The sequence below is a fragment of the Gallinula chloropus genome (genome assembly GCF_964237585.1).
Source record: "Gallinula chloropus genome assembly, chromosome: Z".
NCBI classification, from domain to species: Eukaryota; Metazoa; Chordata; class Aves; order Gruiformes; family Rallidae; genus Gallinula; species Gallinula chloropus.
Window position 1 is genome coordinate 54,145,683 of NC_140089.1, and position 27,138 is coordinate 54,172,820.

Below are 27,138 nucleotides of genomic sequence, written 5' to 3' on the forward strand. Positions count from 1 at the left end.
TCTAACCCTCAATCTTACATGTGCTTATTTCAGTGTGTGTTAGCTTCTACTTTTAATGTGATTTTAAAAAAACTTGCATTATATTTATTGCTCTGTCATCAAAGCAGATGTGTAGCTTCCGCCATATTGGTTCTGACCATGGCTTTTTCCCTAAATGCAAACATGCAGGATGACTTTATTTTCCAGAAGCTTTACATGTATTTCTTCATATTCATAGAATCCTAGAATATCCGGAGTTGGAAGGGACCCATAAGGATCATCAGGTCCAACTCCTGTCTCCAGACAGGGCCAGCCAAGTCAGAGCATGTGACTGAGTGCATCGTTCAGATGCTTCTTGAACTCAGTCAGCTTGGTGCTGTGACCACTTCCCTGGGGACCCTGTTCCAGTGCCTGAGCACCTTCTCAGAAAAGAACCGCTTCCTAATATCCAATCTAAAACTCCCAGCTTCATACTGTTCCCTCGGGTTCTATCACTGGTCACCAAAGAGAGGAGATCGGTGCCTGTCCCTTTGCTCCCCCTTGTCAGGAAGCCATAGACTGTGATGAGTTCTCCCCTCAGCCTCCTCTTCTCCAGGCTGTACGAACCAGGAGACTTCAGCCTCTCCTTGTAAGACTTCCCCTCCAGACCGTTCACCATCCTTGTTGCCCTCTGGACACTCTCCATTAGTTTTGTGTCCCTTTTGTATTGTGGCACACAAAACTGCACATGGTACTCGAGGTGAGGCTGCACTGCACCAGCACCTCCCCTCCCTGGACCGGCTGGCAATGTCATGCCTGATGCACCCCAGGGTGCCGTTGGCCCTCCTGGCTGCCTGGGCACTGCTGGCTCGTGTTTAACTTGCTGTCTACCAAGACCCCCAAATCCCTCTCATCAAGGCTGGCTTCTAGCATCTGATCCCCCAGTCTGTATGTGCAGCCAGGGTTACCTCTTTCCTGGTGCAGAATCTGGCACTTGTCCTTGTTAAACTTCATGCAGTTGGTGATAGCCCAGCTCTTCAATCTGTCCAGGTCTTTCTTCAGCTTCAACAGAGGCAACAGCTCCTCCCAATTTGGTGTCATGTGCCAATTTACTTAAGACAGCTTTTAATCCTGTTTCCAGGACATTTATGAAAATGTTAAAAAGAACTGGGCCTAAAATGGAGCCCTGGGGAACCCCGCTAGTGACTGGTCACCAGCCAGATGTAACCCCATTTACCTATCACCCTCTGTGCTCGACCCATCAGCCAATTGCCCACCCAACACATTATGGCTTTGTCTACTTGTATGCTGGATATGTTCTAGAAACTATGCATGATGGTCATTTTCCTGACCCTTGCCAGAAATGTAGATCTTACCTAAAGTAGAGGGAATCCTGGCGTGTTTATTAACTATTCAGGATGTGGTTGCAGTCTTATGTGTAGAGGGTGGGTGAAGAAAAAGCCTCTTTATTTTTATTTATTTACGTATACACCTTAATTCTCATTTTAGGGCAAAATGCAACAAGTCAGATGGGGACTGGAAGTTACTATAGCCAGAGCCAGACTTTCTATGGTCAGCACATGGCTCCAAATCCTAAACCAACCAACAAGTTTTTCCAGTGCAAGTTCTGTGTGCGTTATTTCCGTTCCAAAAACCTCCTCATAGAGCACACACGCAAGGTTCATGGAGCACAGGCTGGGGGGAGCTCAGTGGGGCCACCAGCTGCTAGTTCCCTAAATTACAACATCATGATGCATGAAGGGTTTGGCAAAGTTTTCAGTTGCCAGTTCTGCACCTACAAGTCACCCAGGCGTGCAAGGATTATTAAGCACCAGAAAATGTATCACAAAAACAACCTGAAAGAGAGTTCAACTCCTCCTACTGCTGCCGCTGCTATGTCTGAATCAACATCTGCTTCTGTGCCAGTGCAGGAACCCTGCAAGGAGCTGCCCGCAGAGGTGGTGGAGCGGAGCATTTTGGAATCCATGGTCAAGCCCCTGACAAAGTCTAGGGGCAACTTTTGCTGTGAATGGTGCAGCTATCAGACACCTCGAAGGGAGCGCTGGTGTGACCACATGATGAAGAAGCACCGCAGCATGGTAAAAATACTGTCAAGCCTGAGGCAGCAACAAGATGGAACCAGTGCACCTGATGTACAGAGTAAGAGTGCCCAGAATGCCTCTCCAAACTCTAATTATATCTCCATGAATACAACAGGACGTGAGATGTCAAATGCTAATGTCTCAAACTTCAGGAGCTCTATGGGCAATTCCCTTATCAGGTCCAACTCTTCTACATCTTCCAAGTTTTCTTCTGTGTCTTACCCTCAAATGAAGCCTAAGTCACCTCACAACTCAGGCATGGTTAATTTGTCTGACAGATCCCGCTATGGAATTGCTGATATGACGAATTCTTCTGCTGACCTGGAAACAAGCAGTATGCTAAATGACTCCAGCTCAGATGAAGAGCTAAATGAAATGGACAGCGAGAATGGCTTGAACTCCATGGATCACCAGACCTCAGGAATGTCTGCTGAGCAGCTGATGGGGTCTGATGGCAACAAACTATTGGAAACAAAGGGGATTCCCTTTAGAAGGTATATGAACAGGTTCCAGTGTCCTTTTTGCCCTTTCCTGACAATGCACCGCCGAAGCATTTCCCGTCACATTGAGAACATCCACCTCTCTGGGAAGACAGCCGTGTACAAGTGTGATGAATGTCCTTTCACCTGCAAGAGTTCCTTGAAGCTTGGTGCCCATAAGCAATGTCACACAGGAACAACATCAGACTGGGATACTATCAACTCCCAGACTGAAAGCATCGCCTCTTCATTGAACGACAGCACAGTGTCTTATGATAGTGGAAATATAAATGGTCGGAAGTCAGCTGGGATGATGGATCCAGTGCAGCCGCAACAGCAACAACAGCAGTCACCCCAGCCCCATTCACAGCACCCATACAAGTGCACAATGTGCAACTATTCCACCACAACTCTGAAAGGCCTCAGAGTTCATCAGCAGCACAAGCATTCATTCTGTGACAACTTGCCAAAATATGATGGACCACCATCAAACACACCACAAGAGAGCGAGACAGATGCACACCCCTCTGCCAGCACAGTGAAGAAGAGCCAGACCTCCATCCTTGGGCTCTCATCTAAAAACAACTTTGTTGCAAAGGCCCCTCGGAAGGTGTCAAATGACTTCCCTTTAGATCTCTCTCCAGTGAAAAAGAGAACTAGAATTGATGAAATAGCAAGCAACCTGCAGAGCAAAATCAGCCAAAACAAACAGCAAGAAGATGCTGTGATTAATGTAGAGGATGATGAGGAAGAAGAGGAGGACAATGAGGTGGAGATAGAAGTGGAGTTAGACAGAGAAGAGGAGCAAACAGAACCAATGATAGAGGTTTCCAGCTCTTACGCACCCCAGCAAATGTGGGGTAGAGAAGCTAATGATTCCCAGAAGGAGACAAACTTCAGAAGCATGCAGCATGACTACAATTCCACTAATGGAGCGGAGATTGAGCTCACTTTATCTGAAGATGAAGAAGACTATTATTCTTCTGTCAGCATGAAGGACCATCAGAGCCCAAATGCCTCTGTTCTGGGGAGTCAGTCAAACATGTATGGTACTGATCAGAACAATGAGAATTCAGAATTTAATGACTCTGGCAGACTTTACTATTGTAAACACTGTGATTTCAGCAACAAATCTGCCAGGAGTGTTAGCACCCACTACCAACGAATGCATCCCTATATTAAATTCAGCTTTAGGTATATCCTGGATCCAAATGATCACAGTGCAGTATACCGGTGTCTTGAGTGCTACATTGACTACACAAACTTTGAGGACCTACAACAACATTATGGAGAGCATCACCCTGAAGCTATGAATGTACTGAACTTCGATCATTCTGATCTGATCTACCGCTGCCGCTTCTGCTCTTATACGAGCCCAAATGTTAGAAGCCTGATGCCACATTACCAAAGAATGCATCCCACAGTGAAAATTAACAATGCAATGATATTTTCAAGCTATGTTGTTGAGCAGCAAGAAGGGCTGAACACAGAGTCTCAGACACTGAGAGAGATCTTGAATTCTGCTCCAAAAACTATGGCAACCTCCACCCCCGTGGCTCGCGGGGCTGGTGTGCCAGCTGGTTTTAACAAAAGTGCCGCCAAGAGTTTTAGTCCTGAATGTGAAAATCAGAAGGAACCTTCAGTCAATACTGTCGTTGTTTATGACTGTGATGTGTGTTCATTTGCAAGCCCTAACATGCATTCGGTTTTGGTGCATTACCAGAAAAAGCACCCTGAAGAAAAAGCATCATATTTCAGAATTCAGAAGACCATGCGTGTAGTCTCTGTTGACAGGGGCTCTGCTCTGGCTCAGATGTCTTTTGAACTGGGGACACCTGTCTCCCCAAAATTGTCCAACTTGGGTTCTCAACCTCCACCTCCCCCGCCGCCACCTCCAGACCTTTCTACTGAACTCTACTACTGCAAACACTGTTCATACAGCAACCGCTCAGTTGTGGGAGTGCTTGTCCACTACCAGAAAAGGCACCCAGAGATAAAGGTCACTGCCAAATATATCAGACAAGCACCTCCCACCGCAGCGATGATGAGGACTGGTGAGTTGCCACCTGGTATTCAGAGACCACCAGTGTCAATGCAGCAGTTGAGCCGGGGTGGATCCGAGACCTCCATGAATCCTACCGAGAATGAAATGTTCTTCTGCCAACACTGTGATTATGGAAATCGGACCGTGAAAGGTGTGCTTATTCATTATCAAAAGAAGCATCGTGACTTCAAAGCCAATGCAGATGTGATTAGGCAGCATACAGCCACCATTAGAAGCCTTTGCGATCGCAGCCAGAAGAAGTTGACTGGCAGCATGCCTGCTCACACCTCCAGCACTGAACGGGACAAGTCAAAGCTGAGAGCCCTCAAATGCAGGCAGTGTAGCTACACATCCCCTTACTTCTATGCATTGAGGAAACATATTAAGAAAGACCACCCAAACCTGAAGGCCACAGTCACATCCATTTTGAGATGGGCATTTTTGGATGGCTTGATAGAAGCTGGTTATCACTGTGAGTGGTGCATTTATTCACACACAGAACCAAGTGGTTTGCTTGTGCATTACCAAAGGAGACATCCTGAGCATTATGTTGACTATACATACATGGCAACTAAACTCTGGGCAGGTCCTGATCCTTCCCCTCCCGCCCTAGTGATGCCAACAGAGATAAAGACCTATAAATGTAGAGACTGCATTTTTGAAGCATCTTCCATTTGGGATATTACTAATCACTACCAAGCATTTCACCCTTGGGCCATGAATGGAGATGAATCTGTGTTGTTAGATATCATTAAGGAAAAAGATGCTGCTGACAAATCCATCCCACAGCCCGATGAAGCTGGGGTCAGGATGGATTCTGAAGACCAGATAACAACATCACAGATGGATCAGGATGCAGAGTGTGCAGAGGATCCCAGCCTTTCCCAGGAAAAAACTGTTCAGCTGGCTTCTGCAAACCCTGCCATCTCCTCCACTCCATATCAGTGTACAGTTTGCCAGTCTGAGTATAACAACTTGCATGGCCTTCTGACACATTATGGCAAAAAGCATCCTGGCATGAAAGTGAAAGCTGCGGACTTTGCTCAGGATATAGACATTAACCCAGGGGCTGTATATAAGTGTAGGCATTGCCCATACATTAATACACGTATTCATGGTGTTCTCACACACTACCAGAAACGGCATCCATCAATAAAGGTCACTGCCGAAGACTTTGTGCATGATGTGGAGCAGTCAAATGATATTGCTCAGAATGATGTGGAAGAGACAAGTAGGATTTTCAAGCAAGGCTATGGTGCTTATCGGTGCAAACTCTGCCCTTACACCCATGGAACACTTGAGAAGCTGAAAATTCATTATGAGAAATATCACAATCAACCTGAATTTGATGTTTTTGCCCAGTCACCACCAAAGGTGTCTGCCTCAGTGGAGCCAGACATGATGGCTGAAATCAAGGCCTCCCCAGAAATAGCTGCTGAGGATGTTGGAGAAGTTTCTGTGCCAGGACCTCATTTTTCCAGTTCTCATTTAGTGTCTCACACAGTTTTCCGGTGTCAACTCTGTAAATACTTCTGTTCCACCCGGAAGGGGATAGCGAGGCACTACCGCATCAAACATAACAACGTCCGGGCACAGCCAGAGGGCAAGAACAATCTCTTCAAATGTGCTTTGTGTTCATACACCAACCCCATCCGCAAAGGGCTTGCAGCACACTACCAGAAAAGACATGACATTGATGCTTACTATACTCATTGCTTAGCAGCCTCCAGGACAGTAAGCGATAAACCCAATAAAGTGATCATTCCATCTCCTCCAAAGGATGACACTCCTCAGTTAAGTGAGGAGCTCAGGAGAGCTGTAGAGAAGAAGAAATGCTCGCTTTGTTCCTTCCAGTCCTTTAGCAAAAAGGGTATTGTGTCCCACTACATGAAGCGTCATCCTGGTGTTTTCCCTAAGAAGCAGCATGCGAGCAAACTGGGGGGTTACTTCACTGCTGTGTATGCTGATGAGCATGAAAAGCCAGCTCCAGCTGAGGAGAGGAATGACTTTGAAAAGCCTGAGGTGGAGGCTGAGGCTCAGGAAATTGAGTGGCTTCCCTTCAGGTGTATAAAATGTTTCAAGCTGTCCTTCAGCACAGCAGAGCTGCTGTGCATGCATTACACCGACCACCACAGCAAGGATTTGAAGAGGGACTTTACCATCCTGGGAAGCGGCACTCGCTCTCAGAACCCCGTTTACCAGTGCAAGCACTGTGATATGAAGTTGCATAGCATGGCAGAACTGACTGCACACTTGAATGGTCACAACGAGGAGTTCCAGAAGCGTGCCAAACGTCAGGAGAGGAGGAAGCAGCTTTTGAGCAAGCAGAAATATGCAGATGGGGCTTTTGCAGATTTCAAACAAGAGAGGGTAAGAATTTGTGTGTATCTTCTCTTTCTCTGATCCCCACTCCCAGCTAGGGGAGAAAAGCAAAACCACTACCCACCTTTATGCACCCCAAGAGGCTGCCTATTAATAATGCCCACTTGCATGTTCTTTTTGACAGCCAAATGACCACAGGGTAATGAATGACTCAGCATGCCAGTGAGCTCCATAAATCAATTACAGTTTCTGCTTTAATTTCCTCATCCATCCTCCACGTCCCAAGGTTCTGTAGGGAAGCCCTGCTCCTTTCTACTGCTTCCTTCAGTATTTTCTTTATACTCTTTCCTTCCTCCCACCATTCTGGAAGGCCATCTGTACCTGACAGTTACTTGTTCACTTATGGGAAGACTGCCATGTACTTTGTTGCAGATTCTTTTACAAAACATCCCATCACCCTCCTCGCTGTACCTCTAAACCACAGATGAGTTTCCTTTTCAACCTTCTGTCCCTCTCAGTACTCTCTCTGATTAAGTATTCACTATTAATGTGAAATGACTCTGGTGACTGAAGCTTTAGGCAAAAACCTTGTGAGGAGATCACCAAATTGTGCTCTTTTTTCTTGCTTGCTTACCCCTCTTTCTGTTTCAGTTCAAAATGTACTTGCTGTGGAAAAGTTCCACACAGCTGTTGGGGGAGTTGTAGTGTCAAGAAAGAGCACGTTTGCAGGCCAAACCGAATGGTCTTTTAGAGGACCACTGTTCTGCAGAAACTGAAAGTTTTTCCTGCATAGATGACTTATCTATCAGTAATTTCAAAATAAGTTCATGTCCGCAGAAATTGACTTCACAGTTCTGCAAAACAGGACATAGGTACATCAGTTGTAATTTCCTTTCAGATGTAATATCTGGTCTGTCTTTCTAGAAATGAGACAACAAAACATACTTCAGTGATTTATACTTATGTACTCAAACAGGCTTTTGGACATCTGGAAGATGTTTCAAAACTTAAGGAAAGGAAGGTGGTTGGCTACAAATGCAAATTTTGTGTGGAAGTCCATCCAACACTTCGAGCCATCTGTAATCACCTCCGCAAGCATGTCCAGTATGGGAATGTTTCTTCTGTGTCAGCCACAGTGAAGGTAAGAATTTTAAAAAGGTGATTGACATTAACTGCAACTTGTTGCATTGTTTAAAATAAAGGATTCATTGAAAACCTATGGAGGGCTTTCATGAAATTGGATGGGTTTTGAACTGGGTATTCCAGTTCAGCATGATGTTTTAATCTAATGCTAAGTCTGAAGTGCATTTGGTTTATTTTAAGATGTTTTAACTTTTTTCCACTCTTGATCCAGGGACATGAAGACTATTTAATTCTCATTTCTTCTCAGTCACAAAGGAGTTGATGTCGCTGATGAACGAAAGACTTGGTTTATGAGCAGGAGGCTTTCTCTCAGCTATTCTGGGCTACTTTTCTGCTTAGTTTAATCCTAAAAGACCTGCTTGTTTTATTTTATTTTTTTTTTTTTAAAGAAGAGGAAGTGTGCACGTGCAAATGTGCGAAGTTGCTTATGGTACATCTTTCCACATGAAATTTGCACACTGGCTCCAAACAAAACATTCAAATGGCCAACTGAGCCAGGGGTCCTGTTCAGGTGATTGGCTGTAAATTTGTTGTTTCTTTCTCCCTGTGAAAGGGGATGCCTTCTAGGACATCGTCAAGAATAGGCCATGCTCCACAGCTGGATTTTCAGGATATGGACGGGGCAGTGGAAAGTGCGACAAGGCTGTGGGAACATAGCTCTTCATGCTGCAGTGAGCTCTCAGCAAAGAATCCTGCTGCACCCTGTAAGGGTGCTGCTTTTGTAATACTGTCTGCTTGCTGTGAGGAAGCAGAGTCTTTCATAGCCTCACTCATGCTACGCCAGAGAGCTTTCATTGCCCTACACTGACCTTCCTTTACCTTACCTGGTACTAGTCAGAGTCAGAATCTTCCCTCCTAAGAGATCATTTCCTCTTCCATCTGTTTCTTAAGTGGACTTTATGTAGGGTCAGAGCTCACTTTTCAGTAAATAGAAATTTTGCAGCAGGGAACAGAAGCTGAAATCCAGGTCCAAAGCAATGTGAAGGAAATGCAGGTCATTAAAGTTGCAAAAATGCATGCTCTGGTTAGAAAAGGGGAAAGCAAAGGAAATTTAGGAAAGGGAATAAAAAATTGCTGATTATTTTAAAAGAGGATTCTAGGGTCTTAGATTACCAGCTTCTTTCTTGGAAACTTGACACTAATGGACAGGTCTACTGTAGACTAGAATAATGATTTAATCTGCAGAGTAGGCACACTGTAAGAGCAAAATAAACTAAAATTAGCTTGCTCTATACCTTACTAATGTTTATCTGATGAAGCTAAGAGAATATATATCAAGACTATAGAAAGATAGTTGACTTAGTTTCTTGTCTTTTTGCATTATCTGACACAGATTTGATTAAGGAGTTAGATTCTTTTTTTTATATACACATGTGTGTATATAATAGATATAATTACATTTTTCCCTCCCAAGAGTAGGCCCTTTTTTCAGAAAGCCATTGATATGGAGTTTGTATAGGGATATATCTAGAAAAATAATTCAGTGGAAAACCTAGGCATTATAAAGAACACATGGGAAAGACTGAGGGGCAGAAGGGAGAGAGAATTGATGGCTTTGGGGGGGTATGTGTTTTTTAGCAGGAAGATGAAGATTCTTCAAACACAACTTTGATGGAGGGTTGTGAGGGAGCCAAAGACCCTGGCATTATGGAATTTACAGAAGCTGAACCTGGAGCATACTTGGAAGATGAAACCAGGCCTGGGGGCTACCACTGCAGCCAGTGTGACCGGGTTTTGATGTCTATGCAGGGTCTGCGATCTCACGAGAGGAGTCACTTGGCTCTGGCCATGTTTACGCGGGAAGACAAGTACAGCTGCCAGTATTGCTCCTTTGTCTCCGCTTTCAGGCACAAGTAAGTTGTGGCTTTTATTTTTGTTTTCAAAAGAAGCACAAACTAGCACTACTGGGTTTTTTGTAGGTTCAGATTTAAGCAGAGCACACTTGACTTGATCTTGAGCAACAGTTTTCTCAGCACTTAGGTATTTTCCATGCTGCAAAATCTTTGGCTGTTACAAGTGGCTATTTATAAAAGGTTGCATCTTTATATCTTCTTGGATTTATTTAAGCCCCTCTCCCCCCACCTTTTTTTTTTTTTTTTTTTTTTTTTTGCATGGTGGGGAAAAGCATACAACCAAAAGAATAAGACTTCTCTCAGTAGGCAAACAGTGAAGATCACCGTTCAGGCAACCTTGTCAAATGCATGAGACTTAACAAGCCAAGAACAGGAGAGAAAAATATTTTCCTTGTTAATCTTTCATATATAAAGGGAACTTCTGATGTATATAACTACATTGTTTATAATTATTACAACTCTCTGAAGACTGAGTTTTCATTTCCAATGTTACATAACTGTCATAAACATATCTTATGTTTTTTTCTTAAATATGGTGTGCAATTTCAGTAATTTCTGAGTTCACATCAGTGTGGTATACTAGTGACTCACTTTGCCTTAAGTCTGGGCAGTTTTTAAAAACATTTTAATCATAATTGTAGATATATGGCATGCTCCTGAAAAATGGCGTTTGTGGAATATCCTCCTGGCATCTTGGTCTGACTCACATGTACATGTTTTCTTTATTTTCTCAAGAGACTGTTTTAGCAAAAGAAGAAAGTTGTAGGTGCTTATTTGCTGTAGGCATTCCTAGCACCGTCAGTAGTAATCTTAAATTTGTTGAAGATGTCATTGTTTTGCAATCCAATGCCAATGGTAGAGAAAGTATGATAAAAAGCATTTTTAAACACCTTACCTTAAAATGCAAGATTTCTACTAGTGTCACAGTGTTGCAAATTGAAACCATTTTTTGCCTTCTTGGAAAAGTCTATGGGACTGAGCAGCCAATGCTAAGGAACTGGAGGAAGGATGGGTACTATGGCACATCTCACCCTGCTTTGTCATGGCTGATAGCGGGGGACACTCCTGTCTCACATAGCTTACAGAACCTGCGCTTTGCCTAGTGAGCTAGTTTGCTTCCAAAGTTAGACTTGCATTGAGTTTGGTCTCTAGTCACTCTGTTTCCCACCTAGGAAGTGAATAAAGACGTGTCCTACAAGAGAAGGACAGGTAAGTCAGAAAGTGGTGGAGGGCAGGGAAGAATGCTACAAGTATCACCTAACTTGATACTAGCTAGCTGTTGTCTGCTTTGTCTTTTATTTTTGTTTCTGTTGCAATTACTCTCTTGGGAGATAAAGTCTGTGAAAGAAACCAAATCGGATGTTTGAACAGCCTCTATCCCACATCTGACTAAACCTGCCTTCAGAAGAATTTTGCTGGCGAAGTATATGGTTATGCATATACTTTTATTATTATTTTGTAGAATACTTTAGGGTATATATTTATAGTATCTTTATATATACTATATACATCTTTGGCACTCTGCCTTAATTGTTAGGTAAACTCAGTTTTCCTTGTATGAAATACTCACTCTTAAGTGTTGAGTGTTACTCATTTGGGGTGCTTTTTTCAAATTTGTCTGGAAAAGTTGTACATTTTATCTTGCCACAGACTTCATCCTGAATTTCTATTAAATTGTATTTCTATGAAGTGGCCTTTTGAGGATATATATGGCGGGGGTTTTGTGTTTGGTTGGTATTTTTCTTTTCTGAGGGTTTGTTGATTACTTTTTTTTCCTGCCATCAGATCTTTGAATGCACAGATATCAGTACTAGCTCTTGTAAACAGGGATTTTCTGGCTCAAGATCCTGTCAGTGTGGCACTAAAGATCCTGTAACAACCTTGTGTAGTGTGAGAGGGCTGAACAACTACCACTTGATCTATGCTCTAGATATTCAGTAAAAAAAAAAAACAACAAAAAAACCAAAAAAAAAAAACACAAAACCAACAGGACATTTTAGGAAAAATAAAAGGAAATAACCTAAAACACATCTAGAATTGAGGTGGCGTGTGTGCATGGACACACACACACAGAGACATACGTTTTGCAAATCGCCACTCCTCCAGTGTGCTGTATATGCCCTGTTGTTGTATCACTATGCATAAGGCAGCTCAAACTAGGGCTAGGTCACAAAGCATGATTGCATCCAAAGAGGAGGCTGAGCTGAAAATGTTTACAATCTGAATTGAAACTACCTGCCTGCCACCTGAAGATGGAATTCATGGCTGTCAGCCACAGCATAGGAACTGCACATCTCTGCAAAACTCACTCAGAGAGAATGAATTTGATCTTCTGTTAGAAAATGTAAAAAACATCCTTTCTTCCCTTCCAAAATTTACTGAGCTGTTACAAGAACCTGCAGAGAGAGAGCAGGTTCTGATCACCCCCGAGTATTCCAACTGTTGGTAGTTTCAAGTTTCCCTGAAGAAAGTAGAGACTGGTCTTTGCCATCTCAGCTTCTCTTGTTGCACTTCACGCGGAATCTCCCACACTGTTACTGCTGAAACTGCTGCCTTTTAATCCTGGAACCCATCAACTGCAGCCTGCTGGCTCCTTCCCCAGAGCAGGATCTCTAATCTGCTTTTGCTGCTGTAACCAAAAGAAAGCTTCAACAGCGAAGCTGGTCAAAAATATCTTCTTCCCCCACTCCATCAGCAGGATAAAAAGGGGCATATATTTTACAAAAATACTTGCCAGGTCCTTGAAGTTTGGAACAGGTATAATTGAATTTAATTTATACTTATCTTGCCCTATAAGTTTATTTAAGTGTTTTGCTTTCTGTGTAACAGAATTGGTGGTCAGTACTCGTCTTCCTCAGATTAGTCTATAAGCAGACCTATTGAATGAGGCAGAGACAGCATCAGAAAGGACAGCTTAGCCCAGCCTGCCTCTTATTATTATTGCTGTGAAGTGTTTTTCTTTGCATCTAAAGGAATAGTTTAAATGATTTACTCTTTTGTGTTTCCCTTTTCTGTCTTTCTCGTTTCAAGTCTGGATCGTCACATGCAGACCCATCACGGACACCATAAGCCATTCCGCTGCAAACTGTGCCCATTCAAGTCCTCTTATAACAGCCGCCTGAAAACCCACATACTCAAGGCTCATGCTGGTAAGTTTTCTCTTTCAGTTTTGCGATGCAACAGCTGAAATGGCCCGTATGTTCTTGTTGCAGAGCAGAGATGCTGGTTTGAATCACGTGTTTTGTCACCAAAATTGGGTAAGATTTTCAAAGGCAAGTCAGAATTGGCCATCCTATACCTGTTGGAATCAGTGGGAAGTGTATTAGTGGGAGTACCGAGAATGTTTTTGGGAGGGCAAGAATTTAAAATGGTGATGAGTACCTCAAGAGCTTCTTCCTTTTATTTCTCTCTATTTTATTTGAATTATTATTTGAATCATAGAATCATACAATTCTATGATTCTATGATTCTATGATTTTATTTGAATTATTTGTTTATATTACTTCTGCTTGTTTCCAAGAGAATTTAATATATCTGCTTATATCATGGGTGTCTTAATGGATTGATGGTAAGCTTTGCTCCCACAGTTTTGTGTTTATGTTTGTGCTTTAAGTGACTCTGGGAAAAGAACTGTGGATTGCACTTTGGTTTTCATAGAGTCTTTTGCTGATTTTCATGTTAAAACCAAGCACTGCAAACTTTGTGAGTCAGGTCTGCATGCAGCAGACTGAGAATGACACAATTCCGTTATCATACATGGAAACTTGTCTTTGAAATCTCAATTGCATTATGGAATCCATACAAGCAAGCAAACAGATATGCTTCTGATGAACAGAAATTGGGAAGGTGATGTGTCATACAGGATATGTCACCTCATAGTGTTGTACCTTTGATTATGAAAAAGCACAAGTCTCAGCATTTCCTCATCTTTAGTCCATGGCAGACCTTTTGCACTAACACACATCATGCATTGAAAGGTTATCAGAAGACTAGAGTCAGAACCCACTGACTCCATTGGCTACAATTGCATCTTTGTGGTTGAAAGGACAGAAAATGAATCCTCAAATTACAGTCCAAATCTCTACTTTGATACAAATAACAGAATATTGATCAATCTACAAAAGTGCAACCTAGCCCATTGCAAGTAGAAACTCCTGAAACAGATGACAGAAAGTCTGAAAGTAGGTTATTAGTTTTTTACACTATGTCATATGTTCAGGCCAGGGTGGAAGAGGAAAATGGAAAATGGAGAGAAAAGGCAGGCAGGATTTATAGCTGCCTGCTGGTAAAAAAAAATTAAATATTAACTAACCTCATTGATCCCAAAGCATTTTTCATCTACAAAAATGCATGAAGGATTGATAGTCACTTGTACTTCATTTCCTGTATTGATTTCCAACTTCTCAGAGTTTGTGTCTGGATACTTTTCTGTATTTGGATAGTTATTGTGGATTAGCTTAACTTGGTCCAGTGTCCTGTCGTATGGGACCACGGCATTCTGTCCCTTCTAGGAGATCCAACAGTATGCAGCAGTTCCAGTTTACAGAGTCCCACATCCTGTATCGAGGTAGACATGGTTCTATATCTTCTCCAGATAATGTTTTCTTTAAGCTATAGTACAGTTGGGGTACTTTGTGTTACCTTGTTTGAACCCGTCAGGTCTTTAAAGCCAAAGTTAGCAGGCAACTAATATTTAATTCACACTCCTCTTCATGTAAGTCATTGATTTATATATTATGAATTCATGCTCTTGAACTTGGTTAGTGGACACTTCTTGAAGGACCATGTTTTGCATCATGTAAGAACATAACTTCATGGTTGCCTAAATGTGCTCAAGCAATCACTTGTGTAATAATCCAAAGTCTTATCATCAGTTTCTGCCTCAGTCCATTTCTACCAGCAGAAAAATTGCTTGTATGTTTTCAGTTTGAGCTTTGCTTTGTTGTATTTTGAGTCAATCCTTCAAAAATATATACTACTGAATAAACATGTTACAAAGACTTTTCCTACAACTCCACAGATTATCGGTTACACAGTGGTTCTAGGAACTTCTCTTTTGGTTCCATTTTTTGTCTCTTGTCAATCATCTCATCAGTTTATTTAAAGTGGAAACTTCAATCCCCCTGTTTTTTTCTGAAGTGCCCTGGAGATGTTTAAAGTTCAGTAAAATCCTGAATCCTGTACCGTTTTACTCAATCTGCCTCTCCCCTGTTTTCTGGGGATGGGTCAAAATTCAGTGGACTGTAAAATGCGAACTTGTCCAACAGCTGGTACCAGTCAGTGTTTCTGGCATACATTTTTCATCCAGTATGTACCATCTCCTGTGGCATGGAACAGAACAGTGTCTTTAAATGGGCTGTCAGTTGTTTTCATCCAAACAGGTTTCATCCAAAACCTGTTCTCTTTTTCTTTTTTTTCCCTTATATTTTTGAGGGGCCTTTGTTATCATTTTCTATTATCCTTGCTTCATTAATCATGAAACTAGATGCATTGCATGCACAAATGGATGATTGTAAGACAGAGCATTGATCCTGCTCAGTTTCTGTGTAATCTGGAACATAATGCGTTGAATACCTGTTGGATGTTAAGACCCACTGCATAAATTTGAGGTGTATGTATTTGTATGTCTGTAAATATAATAGTTTTATGCAATGCAAAACTAGCAGCAAAAAAGTGCAGAAGGTGTCTGTTATGCCGAACTGTAGCCTTTCCTCTACAATCAAACACATCCTTTCATGCTGATGTCCACCTGAATAGTGGGTATATTTATTAGTTGTGTCTAGACTACTTAATATATAATGGTCCTCTGATTGCTTTAATGTCTTGTGGTGATTTTAAGTTAACAGTTCATTGGTGCCTACTTTCATCCAGGAATCTCTTCTACTAACAAATTGTGAAGGTCTTTATCTGTATCTCACCGGTATCTCATATTGTGGAGTTTCTTTTTTCCTTCTATTATCCTGTTCCACTGAGCAACTCTGACATGCTATAAAAAGTGTTTTCTTTCTATTTTTAAGAAGGTAATATATAATTGATGTAGTAATCAGGTGAGGAATGCCATTTGAAAAAAATGTGGGACACACTCTTGTTTCACCATTTCAGACTCTGAAGTGATCTGTTCTTTTTAAAATGTACCAAAAGAGGCCTTTTGAGTGGTTGTATTTTGTCCCATGACTAGTATGTTTTTTCTGGAGGAGAGGGGCGGGAGTTTTTTTATGTAGGATGGTTGCTAATCTTTTCAGGTGTGCTTACTCTGACTTGCTGCAATGCGTGTGGTTTCACATCATCTTTTGGTTCACCTATTTCCAGTGTTGGAAACAATTAAGTTTGAGAACCTTGTTTGCTAATTGTGTTGAAAGTTGGAAAACATGTTCTGCTTTGCTCATTACCAGAACTCTTGTTCTTCTGTTACTATTCATAAATATTTCACTCCTATATTAGCTTTGGCACTTTATGTACAACTCGTGTGGCCAGTGTTACTCTTTTACAAGGAAGTGGTGCTTCCAGAACAATAACTTTTGGCACCTGTGTGATAACATTATTTGTGTTGGGACAGTTTCACTTTGTGTTCCAATTGCCTCCATGCTTAATGCAAAACAAATCTTGTCTCAGGATTTGTCTCCCTTGTTTGCTGTCTCTGGTTTGGAACGTATTCAAAATTAAATTCACTACTGTTCATTATTTCTGTTCTTCCACTTCTTTTAGTGCTTTTTCATAACACACTTTCACACAGCCTTACAGATATGCACTGTTCTTGGCATTGCCATGTTCACTTCTTGTAGTAAACCAACCTTGACATGGTTACCAGTTCTGTGAAGATTATTCGTGCCTAATGGCTGGTTTTTCATAAGGAAAATGCAACCTTTCCCAAATGGAAATGTCCTGTCCCATGTCCTCCCTTTTCAACCTCCCTCCCCCCCCCCTTTTTTTTTTTTGGAGGGCCCTCTGGTAGCATTTTGTAATGTCCTTCATTAATAATGACAGTGGATGTGCTGCATGCAGAAACAGATGACTTCACCCTTTCTAGTAGCTGTGCTCCCAAAGAAATTTGGAAGTGCTATAGTTAAGTGACTTCATTTTCATCCCAGAGTCTGTTTTCTTCTCATACCATGCAACACAGGCATGCTAAAAGTCTGGTCTCTGTTTTTTGGCATCGGTCACTTTACAAGGATCCGCAGCTGTCAGAAAGCAATACTTTGGTCCCCCAAATCAGGTGTCTATATCCTCAGACTCCAGACTGCTCCAACAAGGAGATGCACATAGGTTGTTCTCTTTGGGATCAGTCTTTCGCTGAAGAGTCCACGGGAATTTTACTGCCAAGTTCAGTGAGAGAAGTGTGGGGGCCCCATTTTGTTTATTTTGTGAGCTGATGACTTGCCTGTATTTCGCTCACCCAGGTGAACATGCCTACAAATGTTCCTCCTGCTCATTTTCCACCATGACAATCAGCCAGCTGAAAGAGCACTCCTTGAAAGTGCATGGGAAAGCACTGACACTACCAAGACCCCGCATTGTCAACCTTGCAGCCTCACACGCCCACCACACCTCCAAGAACCACACTCCTGCTGAAGAAGTGGAGGACTCTAATGGTAAGAGGTGCCTCAGAGCAAGAATTTAATTGTCTAAGGTGCCACTTAATATTTTTATTACCAAAAGAAAAAATAATTACAGCAGGCAGCTTGTCCAAAAAGCAGCTTCATTTGATCCTAAGAAAAAACATAAGCTGCATCAAAATCAAGACTAAACATGGTGTTGTAGGAAGTGACCTGCTTTAGATCCTCAACAATTCATACTACATTACCTTGTCCTGTCACCAGTTGACTTTGGGATACATCAATGCTGGCTTTACTTCTTAGACATTTAAATTGTAGAACATTTTCAAAGGCTGAGCTTCTATTGATAACAAGTGGGGAAAAGAGCATCCAATTCAACCCGTGCTTCTGAATAACACCCCTTTATCTTGTTAGTAGAGCACTTCAGTGAAACCACATGGTTAAGCTTAAAATATGAACCTTTATTGATAGTAGAAGTAATTATTCTTCTTGTCCTTGCTACAGAGGACACCAAAAGTATCTTCAGATATTAAGCTGTATCTGCAGGAAGAAGAATCTGAGAACCATTTTCTTTTCCGTACTATCTTTGAAAGATGTTAATGCCCTTGTGCTGGAGTAGTATGCAGAAGATACTTGGAAAACAGCAGAGGAAGAGACACTGTTAACAGAGAAAATGCAGACTCACAGAAGAGGTGTTATGTAGCGTTACTGCCTTAGGGATTTTTAAGTGGTAGCTTATGAGGCATGTTATGGGTATCACTTTCTGCCAATGGAGAAAAGAGCTGGTCTTTGGGGAAAAAACCATAAATTCCTGGGTGAGTTGCATTGACAGGGGAGGGCAATGTAGATGACTATAAATAAGAAGTTTCAGACCTGCAGATGTTCAAGAAATTGGGATCGATTGAGGGGGCATTAGAAGATGGAAAAAATTACCTTTTTCCAGACATTTGAGAGGTTCTTAGGAGGGTTTTGTTGTTGCTGTTTTGCTTGTGTTGCTGGGGAACTAAATATGGGAGGTAAATACTATCAGTAAAAATTTTGCAGCATTTTTGATCTCCTGTCTTCTTTCCTTTCTCACTAGAAAAAAACATAAAATGAGAAAGACTGAAAGATAAGAAATAAGTTCAGAAAATAGCAGAAAGTAATTTAAAGAAAAAAGTAATCAACATAGAAATAGTTTATTGAAGAAAAAGAGATGAATATTTTTTTTGTTTCAGCAAGTCAGTGGGGTAAGAATCAGAATCTTACAAAAAGATTTTGACCAGCTGCTCTCAGGCTACCTGTTGTTAAAGGTTATCTGGACCAGTGCAATGAAGACTTAATAATAATGGAACTTCTATTTTTGCTATTGCTAGCTTAATCTAATAAAAAAAGCAGAGTACATCTTGTGATGGGTTTTGGGTTTTGGTTTTTGGTTTTTGAAGTCGCATTAATGACTGACAGGTAGAGAATTCAGTGGCTGTCCCTCCTGTATGTAAGAAAACTTTTGATGGCACTGGTGAATTGAGAAATACAGAGGAACAGTATTTGAATTTGGTAGGGGTGGTTCATTTACCCCTTTTTTTTGCTTATCCCTGGAGCTCAAAGTCATGATTAGTGAAATTAAAATTTGAGTGCAGATCTCTGTAGAAGATAATTGTACAACCTTTTGGAACTCTTCCTAAAAATACATAAAATGATTACTCTGTTAACACAAACATTCATGAGTTTGACTCTATTGCCTGGATCTGTATTGCAGTCTGAAACCAAGGCAGAATTTATCCCAATTAGCTTGATCATCTTTAAACAGGGTTAATGGTTAAGTCACTTTGACAATAATAGTAGCCACCCACTGGGGGCTAGGCAGATGAGTGCAGGTGTTATAATAATTGGGTTAACATTTTCAGCATTGCTTGAGGAAGGAATAACCTGTTATGGGCATTTTTTTTTTTTTTTTTTACATTAGGAAGTTGGCTGCAGATGAAGTAAATAGTGGCTGCTCTTACAACATACTTATTTTTCTTTTTTAGAAGGAAATAAATCAATGTCTCTATGGTCTAGGCCTGCAAGCTTCATGTGGTATGTAGGACTAGAGAAAAGACTCGTCCCAGTAATGGCAAATGCAGGTCTGGGTGACAGGTGTCCAGCTGGAGACAATATTATGTGGGGCTCACGTGTTGTAGAGTAGTTGGATTTTGCCAATGTTAATGTGTATAAATAATCTGCAATGCGGGCTGTGATCAAGTTAATTTACTAGGGATGCAAAATTGAAATAAGGGTAGTGTGAAAGGTAGACCAAAGCTTGCCTCAATTGCTGCAAATTTATTTTGTAGGTTGGTAGGTATACAGCAGACTGGTGTAACTGAATTAGTTGGAGAAAGAGTCTGCTCTTGTCTGTGGATTAATATTGTGGCTGACATAGGAAATAGTTCTGGGTGACTTGGGGAGGATTTGAGAGGCAAGCAGAACTTAGCTTGCCAATTGTTAAACTCTGTTAAAATGGAGAAGGGGAAAGGGGTACTGAATTGTAGTAGCAGAGTGTGTGTCTGAACAGAACTGTTCTGGGACAACAGTCCAAAGGAACTTGCCGATGCTTTTTCTTTCCTGTAGAAATAGTTTCATGAGGGGTCTTTCTTAAACTATTTATTTTGTTATTTTAGATTGATCTACGCATTAAAAGATACAAATATATTTAAATTTCTGTGACTTATGTCTTTTAGTTCTGTCTAGGTAACAGCAAGTGTATCTGAATTGTTCAGTTTTGTATCTTGGAGATGTTTTGGGTGCTTGATAATGAACGGAGTAGTTGTTGAATGTTTTAGGTAGGCCCATCCCTGAAAACTGCATCATCTTCAGAAGGCAAAAAAAACCAGTTTAGTGCTTGGATGCCTCTCAGGGAAGTAGTATAAGAAGATGGTTGTGTCAGTCTCAGTGAGTCAACAGAGAAACCTCTCATACAGAGACATCATTGGAAGATACTTCTTTTAGTATCCTACGTCTCTTTACACTGAAATGTGACTTTAGAGAATTTACACAATAAAAATTAAGCATGCATTGAAATAATATAGACTGCTAGGAGAATTGGGTGAATCCCTGAACAACATCTGTTTCCGTGTTCTTTAACAGTCTTTGTGAGAATCAGAACTTCTATTCATGCTAATCTCGTCCCAGAAGGGTTGTATGGATTTATTGATAATACTGTCATCTTACGGGGGCAGTATGTGTCATAGTTAAAGGTTTCAAGTGTTGCACTGTGCAGGGTCAGCTCTGTTCCCTGTCCACCTGAATGCAGGGCTAGGGAATCCCACAATCTGCATTGTCAAGGCATAACATTAGAAGACTAGACTCCTTCAGTAAGGAAGAATTGGAAGCAAGGCTGAGACACAAAAATTTTGTGACTGAACAAGAATAGGAACAGGTGTTATCTGTGAAGAGATCTTAAGCTAAGGAGCAAGCACATGGCAGCTGACGCTGACAGGACATGGCAGCTGTGGACTTGGTGGACTGCCTTCCTCTTATAACCTGGAGAAATACATGAGTGTGACCTATTGTCCTAAAGCCCATAAAGCAGAATAACTCAATAGATTGATTGATGGGTTTGGGTTATGTCTTCACACTCAGCAAAAGCTTGAGGTCATTTAAAATACTTGCCCTAAATTGTCCTGGCTAATACTACTGCTCTTCCCCCCTCCTCTCCCCTCCCCCCCCACCATTTTATTTTGTGTCCTAACTGCATTGTAGAGCAAAATACCTACTACTTAGTATTCACATGGCTGGTAGATTTGGATCATCATAAATTTGTTTGTATCGTGACTATGTGCAGTAATTCAAAATAATAGGGTTTTAGTTTTACTGATTAAGAATGTTAAATTGTCAACATAAAACAGTAAAGTGCAAATGATAAACTAGACAGATCTAGATGTGGCTTCTAAAGTCTTCTCAGTCATGCTGCTATTATACAAGATCATCTATTTTAGTGGTAACCAATTCTTGAAATGTAGAAAGCAGCACGCTCTTTGTGTTCCCTTGAAGCTGAATAATCGTGCTTTTCACTGTGCAAACCAAACAGGATCTACCATTAATACCAGCACACATCACAAAACACATGCAGGGTCAGATTTTTTTAGTTTTTCCAGTACATGGTATGTCAACATCTTCATTAAATTTAATTACTTACAGCAGGAAATGCGTTGAAAATTGCTATGTGAAACACCCAGTGCCCTGTTCCAGCTTTTTCTGAACTTTAGTCTTTGCCAGTGGAAAAGAACTTTGCCTCATCTAGAGACTGAAGTATAAATACATCTCCCTGCTTTGCCAGAGCTAGGTTGGGTACAAAACTGCTTGAGTAACTCCTGTTTCTGAGACTGTTGTTTAAGAACTGCAAATCCCTTCCCATTGCTGTCCACTTTTTCAAAGTGGAAAATGCATAATCAGGATATGTGTCTTCTGTGCCACTTGACAGATTAAATCCTGAGGGGTGGAAGGGCTTTTAGCAGGTTTGCTAAAGCAGTTTCATGTACTACCAGAATGAGAGGAAAGCAGTGGGAAGCAAGGAGCCATTTCAACAAAATTCTCTCAGATGATGCCAGTGAGGCAGGACTGTCCACTCAGCCCTAGAAGCACACATGGCTCCATCTTCCTTCCACCTTCCAGAAGAGAAGCAAGCTTTCCATGTGCTCAAACGTACCACCCCTGATATATTTATTTATATTTTTTAATTCCATGCCATTGTTTGTGGCTGACCTCTTTATCCAAAAATCCTGTTGATCTTGATAAGGGATATTTTTCTAACTTTTGATCAGGGCAGAAAGTTCCTAAGACCCTCACTCATCACCTTAGGTGGTGTTTCTCTCTCATTGTTGCTACTGTGTCTTAGTTTTTTATGTCTGCGGCTGTACAGGAGCACTACAGCCTGGAAATCTTGCATTGGAGCAGAATAACCTCGTATTTGTATTTGGTTTGGGGTGGGTTTGTTGGGGGTGGGATGGGTTTGGACCCCAGTCTTCTGAAGTTTGAGACCCTTTTATTTGACTGTTTGACAGTGGAAGCAACCAGACAGTAGTGACTACAGGACAAATTCAGGCAAAGATTCAATACTGAGTTGCTTTAATTGCAAGGTGAGTTGGAAGGACAGCATCCATGTTAAGAGGCATGAAAGTGATCTGCTTACTGCAGAACAGAAGATATTTGTGGTTTTGTAGTTACAGTCAGGTTGCAAAGAAGTGTCTATTTGTTGTGCCTGCTCTTGTGCCCTGAGGAGTGATGCATCTTCTCACTCTGAAGTATCACATTAGCTCTTCTTCCTTACAGGCTGCTTTTTTTATCCCAGATGTGTACCTTCTTTCTCTAACCCCATGGGCTGTGCCTGTCTTTACTTGCCAGAGGTGCTGCCCGTGGCCACACTGCCTGACAGTGCTTGTTAAAACTCTCCGGCACTTGGTGTGTCTTATGTCCTGTGGTCAGCATTAAACTAATTATCAGATGTTGGATCAGATGGGAACTTTTCTCCTGCATGCGATTGGCAGGGACTGGTAGAACAAGTGCAGGGCTTGTTCGCCTCCAAGTTTACTGAACAAATTCCTCTCTGTTTCAAGGACCTAGGGCATTGGGAATGACCTTGTTCTCTGCAGCTCTCTTCCACTGGTGTATAGCTGTTTGGCTTTTGGGCTTTTCCTACAGCGTGTTGAGAACAGTTTTGTGGCTCATGAAACAGAGGGAGATGTTTATTCTGTCATTGGCTGTGCTCAGGGGGGTGTCAACTTGCTGTTCATTGTGCTTTTTTCTGGTCCTGAGCTTTTTGTGCTTGAACTGAATGGGTAAAAACAAAATTGAGATTCAACAGGATGGAGACAGGAACTCATGCAGCTGGGAGAAGGTTTCTGCCAGTCTTTGTATGGATTTGGCTGGCCTGCTGTGATGGGATTGATGTGATATTGAAAGGCTTGCCTAGGGTAGAGAAAAGACAGAACAAGTTGTTTGGGTGGATCAAATAATAAACGAAGGAAGAAACATCTTCTGCATTCCTTCCGGGCAGACAGAAATGACCTTATTGCACCCATGGGGGAAAGAAAGAAGCATATCTAAACTCCTGTTAGTTTTTTTTCCTGAGGTTTTTGCTTTCTTTTGGCTCTGATTTTTATGTTCAGGATAAGGAACGAAGTAATACGCAATGCTGTCTTAGCTGTCATGTACTGCTGCTGTCCCTGGAATTTGTGATCACTCCGTACAGAGTGAGAAGGATGCTATTGCTGTGAACGGATACGTGGTGTGATTTGACCAATGCTGTGCAAGAGAGCATTTCTGCAGGCTATCATTCCTAGATGTTAGTAGCCTTCTTGTGTGAGCTAGCTGATGTTGTCCCTGTCCTCTGAGACTCCAGTTACTTTCTATTGATCTAAAACCTGCTAGAGGGATTTGGTGCTTGATGGAGAGGTAGAACCTCTTTGCTCATTTTATCTGTTGAAATGGACATATGTCATCGTCATAGTTGATGGCCCAAAGTTTGATGCTGAAGTAGCTGGTTTTATTTATTCTTTAAGGGATATTGTTATTACACTTTGGTACCAATGTTTGAAAATATAGCCTGAAGAGATCTGAGATCACTCAGACCTAGTGATAGAGATGAGGCCCTTCTGTTGCCAGTAACAATAATGCCAAGGTGTATGCTGGATGTTTCCAGAACAAATTACAAGTTGCTGACTGGTATGATTGGAATGGATCCTCGGTACCCATATATTGTCACTATAGTTTAGGGCCAGCATTAAAGCTCAATGCAAAAATGTGGCACTTGATAAAGCTGGATTTATTTCCCCTCTTCCTTTCAAGCTTAGAGGTAAGTGAGCATTTAGGTAACAACAGCATGTGTGTTTGTGGCATGTGTTTGTACTAATGAAAGTACCAAAAGAAGCTGATCAAAAGAGAAGGAAATGTGAGTAATTCTGCAGAATATCTGATGAATTGCCCTTAAAATTGTGAAGGAAGTCATGGAGCATAACAGCATGAGAATTGTTTGGTTAATGGTGGAAAAAAAAATTACTTGGTAGCTGTTACCAGCAAGTCCTTTTGGGGGATTGGTTTTATCAGAATCTTGCTAGAGCAATTTCCAGATTTGTATTGTGTTCCTCTCCTCTGTAAGTACACTTCCATTTATGCAGTTTGAGTTTAGCTCAATGGAATAAGGAATAGCTAGAAATTTAGAATTTTATGGAAACAGGTAAGCACATTGAGATCCCAGTGTTTGACATGTAGCAGAAGTTTTGATTTTGAGTGCCATGCTGGATTTAGACAATGGAAACTTATTGATTGAATAACAGATCATAAGAATATAGGGTTGAAACATGACCAACAGTTTGAACTGTTGACCCAATATAAGCCAGTGGCTGATACTTAGCCTTCTTTAAACAGAAGGCAGTTGATAAACAGGTGAAATAACATGAATGCCAGAGGAAGGGAAGCATGAAACACTGCCCATACATAAACTCTGTGTCATAAGCAAAAAACAGCAATGGGCAAAGCAACCAGAGTAGTAGCGTCTTGGTGTTGATGTTGCAAAAGTTACAACAAGTGGTGCAACAGCCACCCACAGAGCCTAGTTTGTGCTCAGAGGGTTGTGTGCAGACTAAATGTGACTAAGTGGCTAAGTCACCTAAAGAACTGCAGGAAAGTTAAATTGAGTTGAAGCTAGGAAATAAATTTTGTTGGGAGGACAGATGAAAAGAAGAGATAACTAGAAATTAAACATCTGTGAGGAAGTGTTCCCTGACTGCTAAAACTGATCCTTCCAAATCACAGCACAAGCAGAGCCAGATAATGATTCAGGCAGTTTTTGTGACAATGCTGTGTCAGTCTTGAAAGCTGATGCTTACAGGAATTCCTGGAAGTGTTGGATAGTCAAAAACAGGAGGGTGTGGGAAGCTCGTGGACTGATCCTTCTTTTCTGATGGAAATAATATGGTATAACTTCTTGAATTATGTTACGCTTTTCTAAGCCTTACAGAATTCCTACCACTTTCCTTTGCATTATCTTATACATAGTATTATAGCCAATCTCTCCTTGATCTCAACAATGAAACTCCAAGATTCTTCAGCAGGCAGATGTATGAGTGTCTCTGTAAAGGAATTTAGGTGAAAAAAAAGATTATTTTTTCTTCTTCATAGATTAAATTTTTTATCCCTTTGAAAAGATTCTGATGTTAACAAAAGAAGCTGGAGAGCATATATCCCTTTTTGGTTCCATTTAGGGATAGGGAATTCAAAGTTATGAGAAGGACAGATACAGTTTTGAATAAATAAGATTGCATAGTTCAAGTATCTTTCTGGTTGCCCTCCTCTGAGGCTTAGACATATATGTAATATCTTTCTGAAAAAAGCTGGTCCAAAAATGTTCAGAAAGTGGCATTTACAGATAATGATGAAATAAATTCCTCCAACAAGGTTTTTGGGTTTTGATTTATTGATGGATGAGTTGGGGTTCTTTTGTGTGTGTGTGTGTGTGTGTGTAAATCCTTTAAATGGAAATTTTATTACAGGACTGTGATTACTCTTTTGTCTTGTGGAGTGTGCAAATAAGGACACAAAGTTTGTTTCTGCTGCATCTCAATCACAACATCCTAGGAGTGCAAAGGTTCTTTAGTAGATAGAATTCAGTCAGAAGAGTAAATTCATATTCTGTTTTTAAATATGCCGTTAATAAAATCTTCTTGTACTGTGTGGATTCCTAAGACACTTTATGAATGTTTTGTTGCATCCCTCTGAATCTTAGTCTCTTCTATGTTCTCCTCTCCTCAGCTTAATTTATTGCCAGAACATTTCACCCTCCCACATAGTCTTCCTTCCAGGTCAGTGCAGCATGGCATAAAGTGAACAAATGTGTGTAGTCTTGACAATCTTGGTATGACGCCCTGCTTTGCCACCTTCCCACTTTTCAAGCTGTTGCAATTCATGATTATATGCTATCCTACCACTCAGTGAGCTGGTAATTTTGAGTCTCATTCAATTTCAGAAGGGATTATGTTCCTAAATCTCATCAGTTCCACTCTTAGCCTTATCTTACACCTTTTAAAATTATTGTTAGTTTAATCCTCCATGCTTTTGGCCATACATTCTATGTGTGTTGGTATTTTTTAGTATAGTGTTGCATCTTGATTTGGTTTCATAAATATGTTTTTATCCATAGGACACCATTTGTCTGCTGCTTAAATCCTTCGAATTTCTCTTCCAATCTTCACAGAAATCTTCTCTGTATGTGAATGAATTCAGAGAAAATTAAATAGCATTCCAGACATTGTCCTTTTAGTCTCACAGATCCATAATGTCCTAGGCCTACATTTTTACTAAATTTTTCGGCACTTTTTATTAGTTATACATTCTCTTTGTCCTTTTCCTTCTCTCAGGAGACAAAGAACCCTTTCCCCTTCATTTGTCACACACATGCTGATCTCTTTTGACTTTGGCTGATGTTTCTGTGTGGATTTACCAGGAAAGTGTGGTGTCTTCATTTTTATTTCCTGTGCAATGCCCCTTCTGATCATTTGAGCCATTCAGTTATGAATAGTTTACAAAGTCAATAAGCTCATTCTAGTCCACTCAAACAGTTGTTTTTTCTTAACAGTGTTTCTCCCTCCATCCTTATCCCTTATAGTGCAGGCATGCGAATATTTGCATTAGATGTCTAGTTCTGTTGACCCTAAAAGGTTGAAGCAATGG

At 41.1% G+C, this 27,138-nt stretch overlaps 1 protein-coding gene across 1 annotated transcript in view; it reads left to right on the top strand.

The window, feature by feature from the left end:
• The window catches only part of ZNF462 (zinc finger protein 462), a gene marked incomplete at its 5' end in the record, with an annotated part of 50,762 nt that overhangs the window by 265 nt on the left and 23,359 nt on the right, over positions 1–27,138 (top strand). The window contains 5 exons of the mRNA XM_084278120.1: positions 1,468–6,953; positions 7,882–8,046; positions 9,798–9,901; positions 12,932–13,050; positions 17,299–17,490. Coding sequence (XP_084134246.1) covers positions 1,468–6,953; positions 7,882–8,046; positions 9,798–9,901; positions 12,932–13,050; positions 17,299–17,490 — 6,066 coding nt within the window. The remainder of the gene's footprint in view (positions 1–1,467; positions 6,954–7,881; positions 8,047–9,797; positions 9,902–12,931; positions 13,051–17,298; positions 17,491–27,138) is intronic.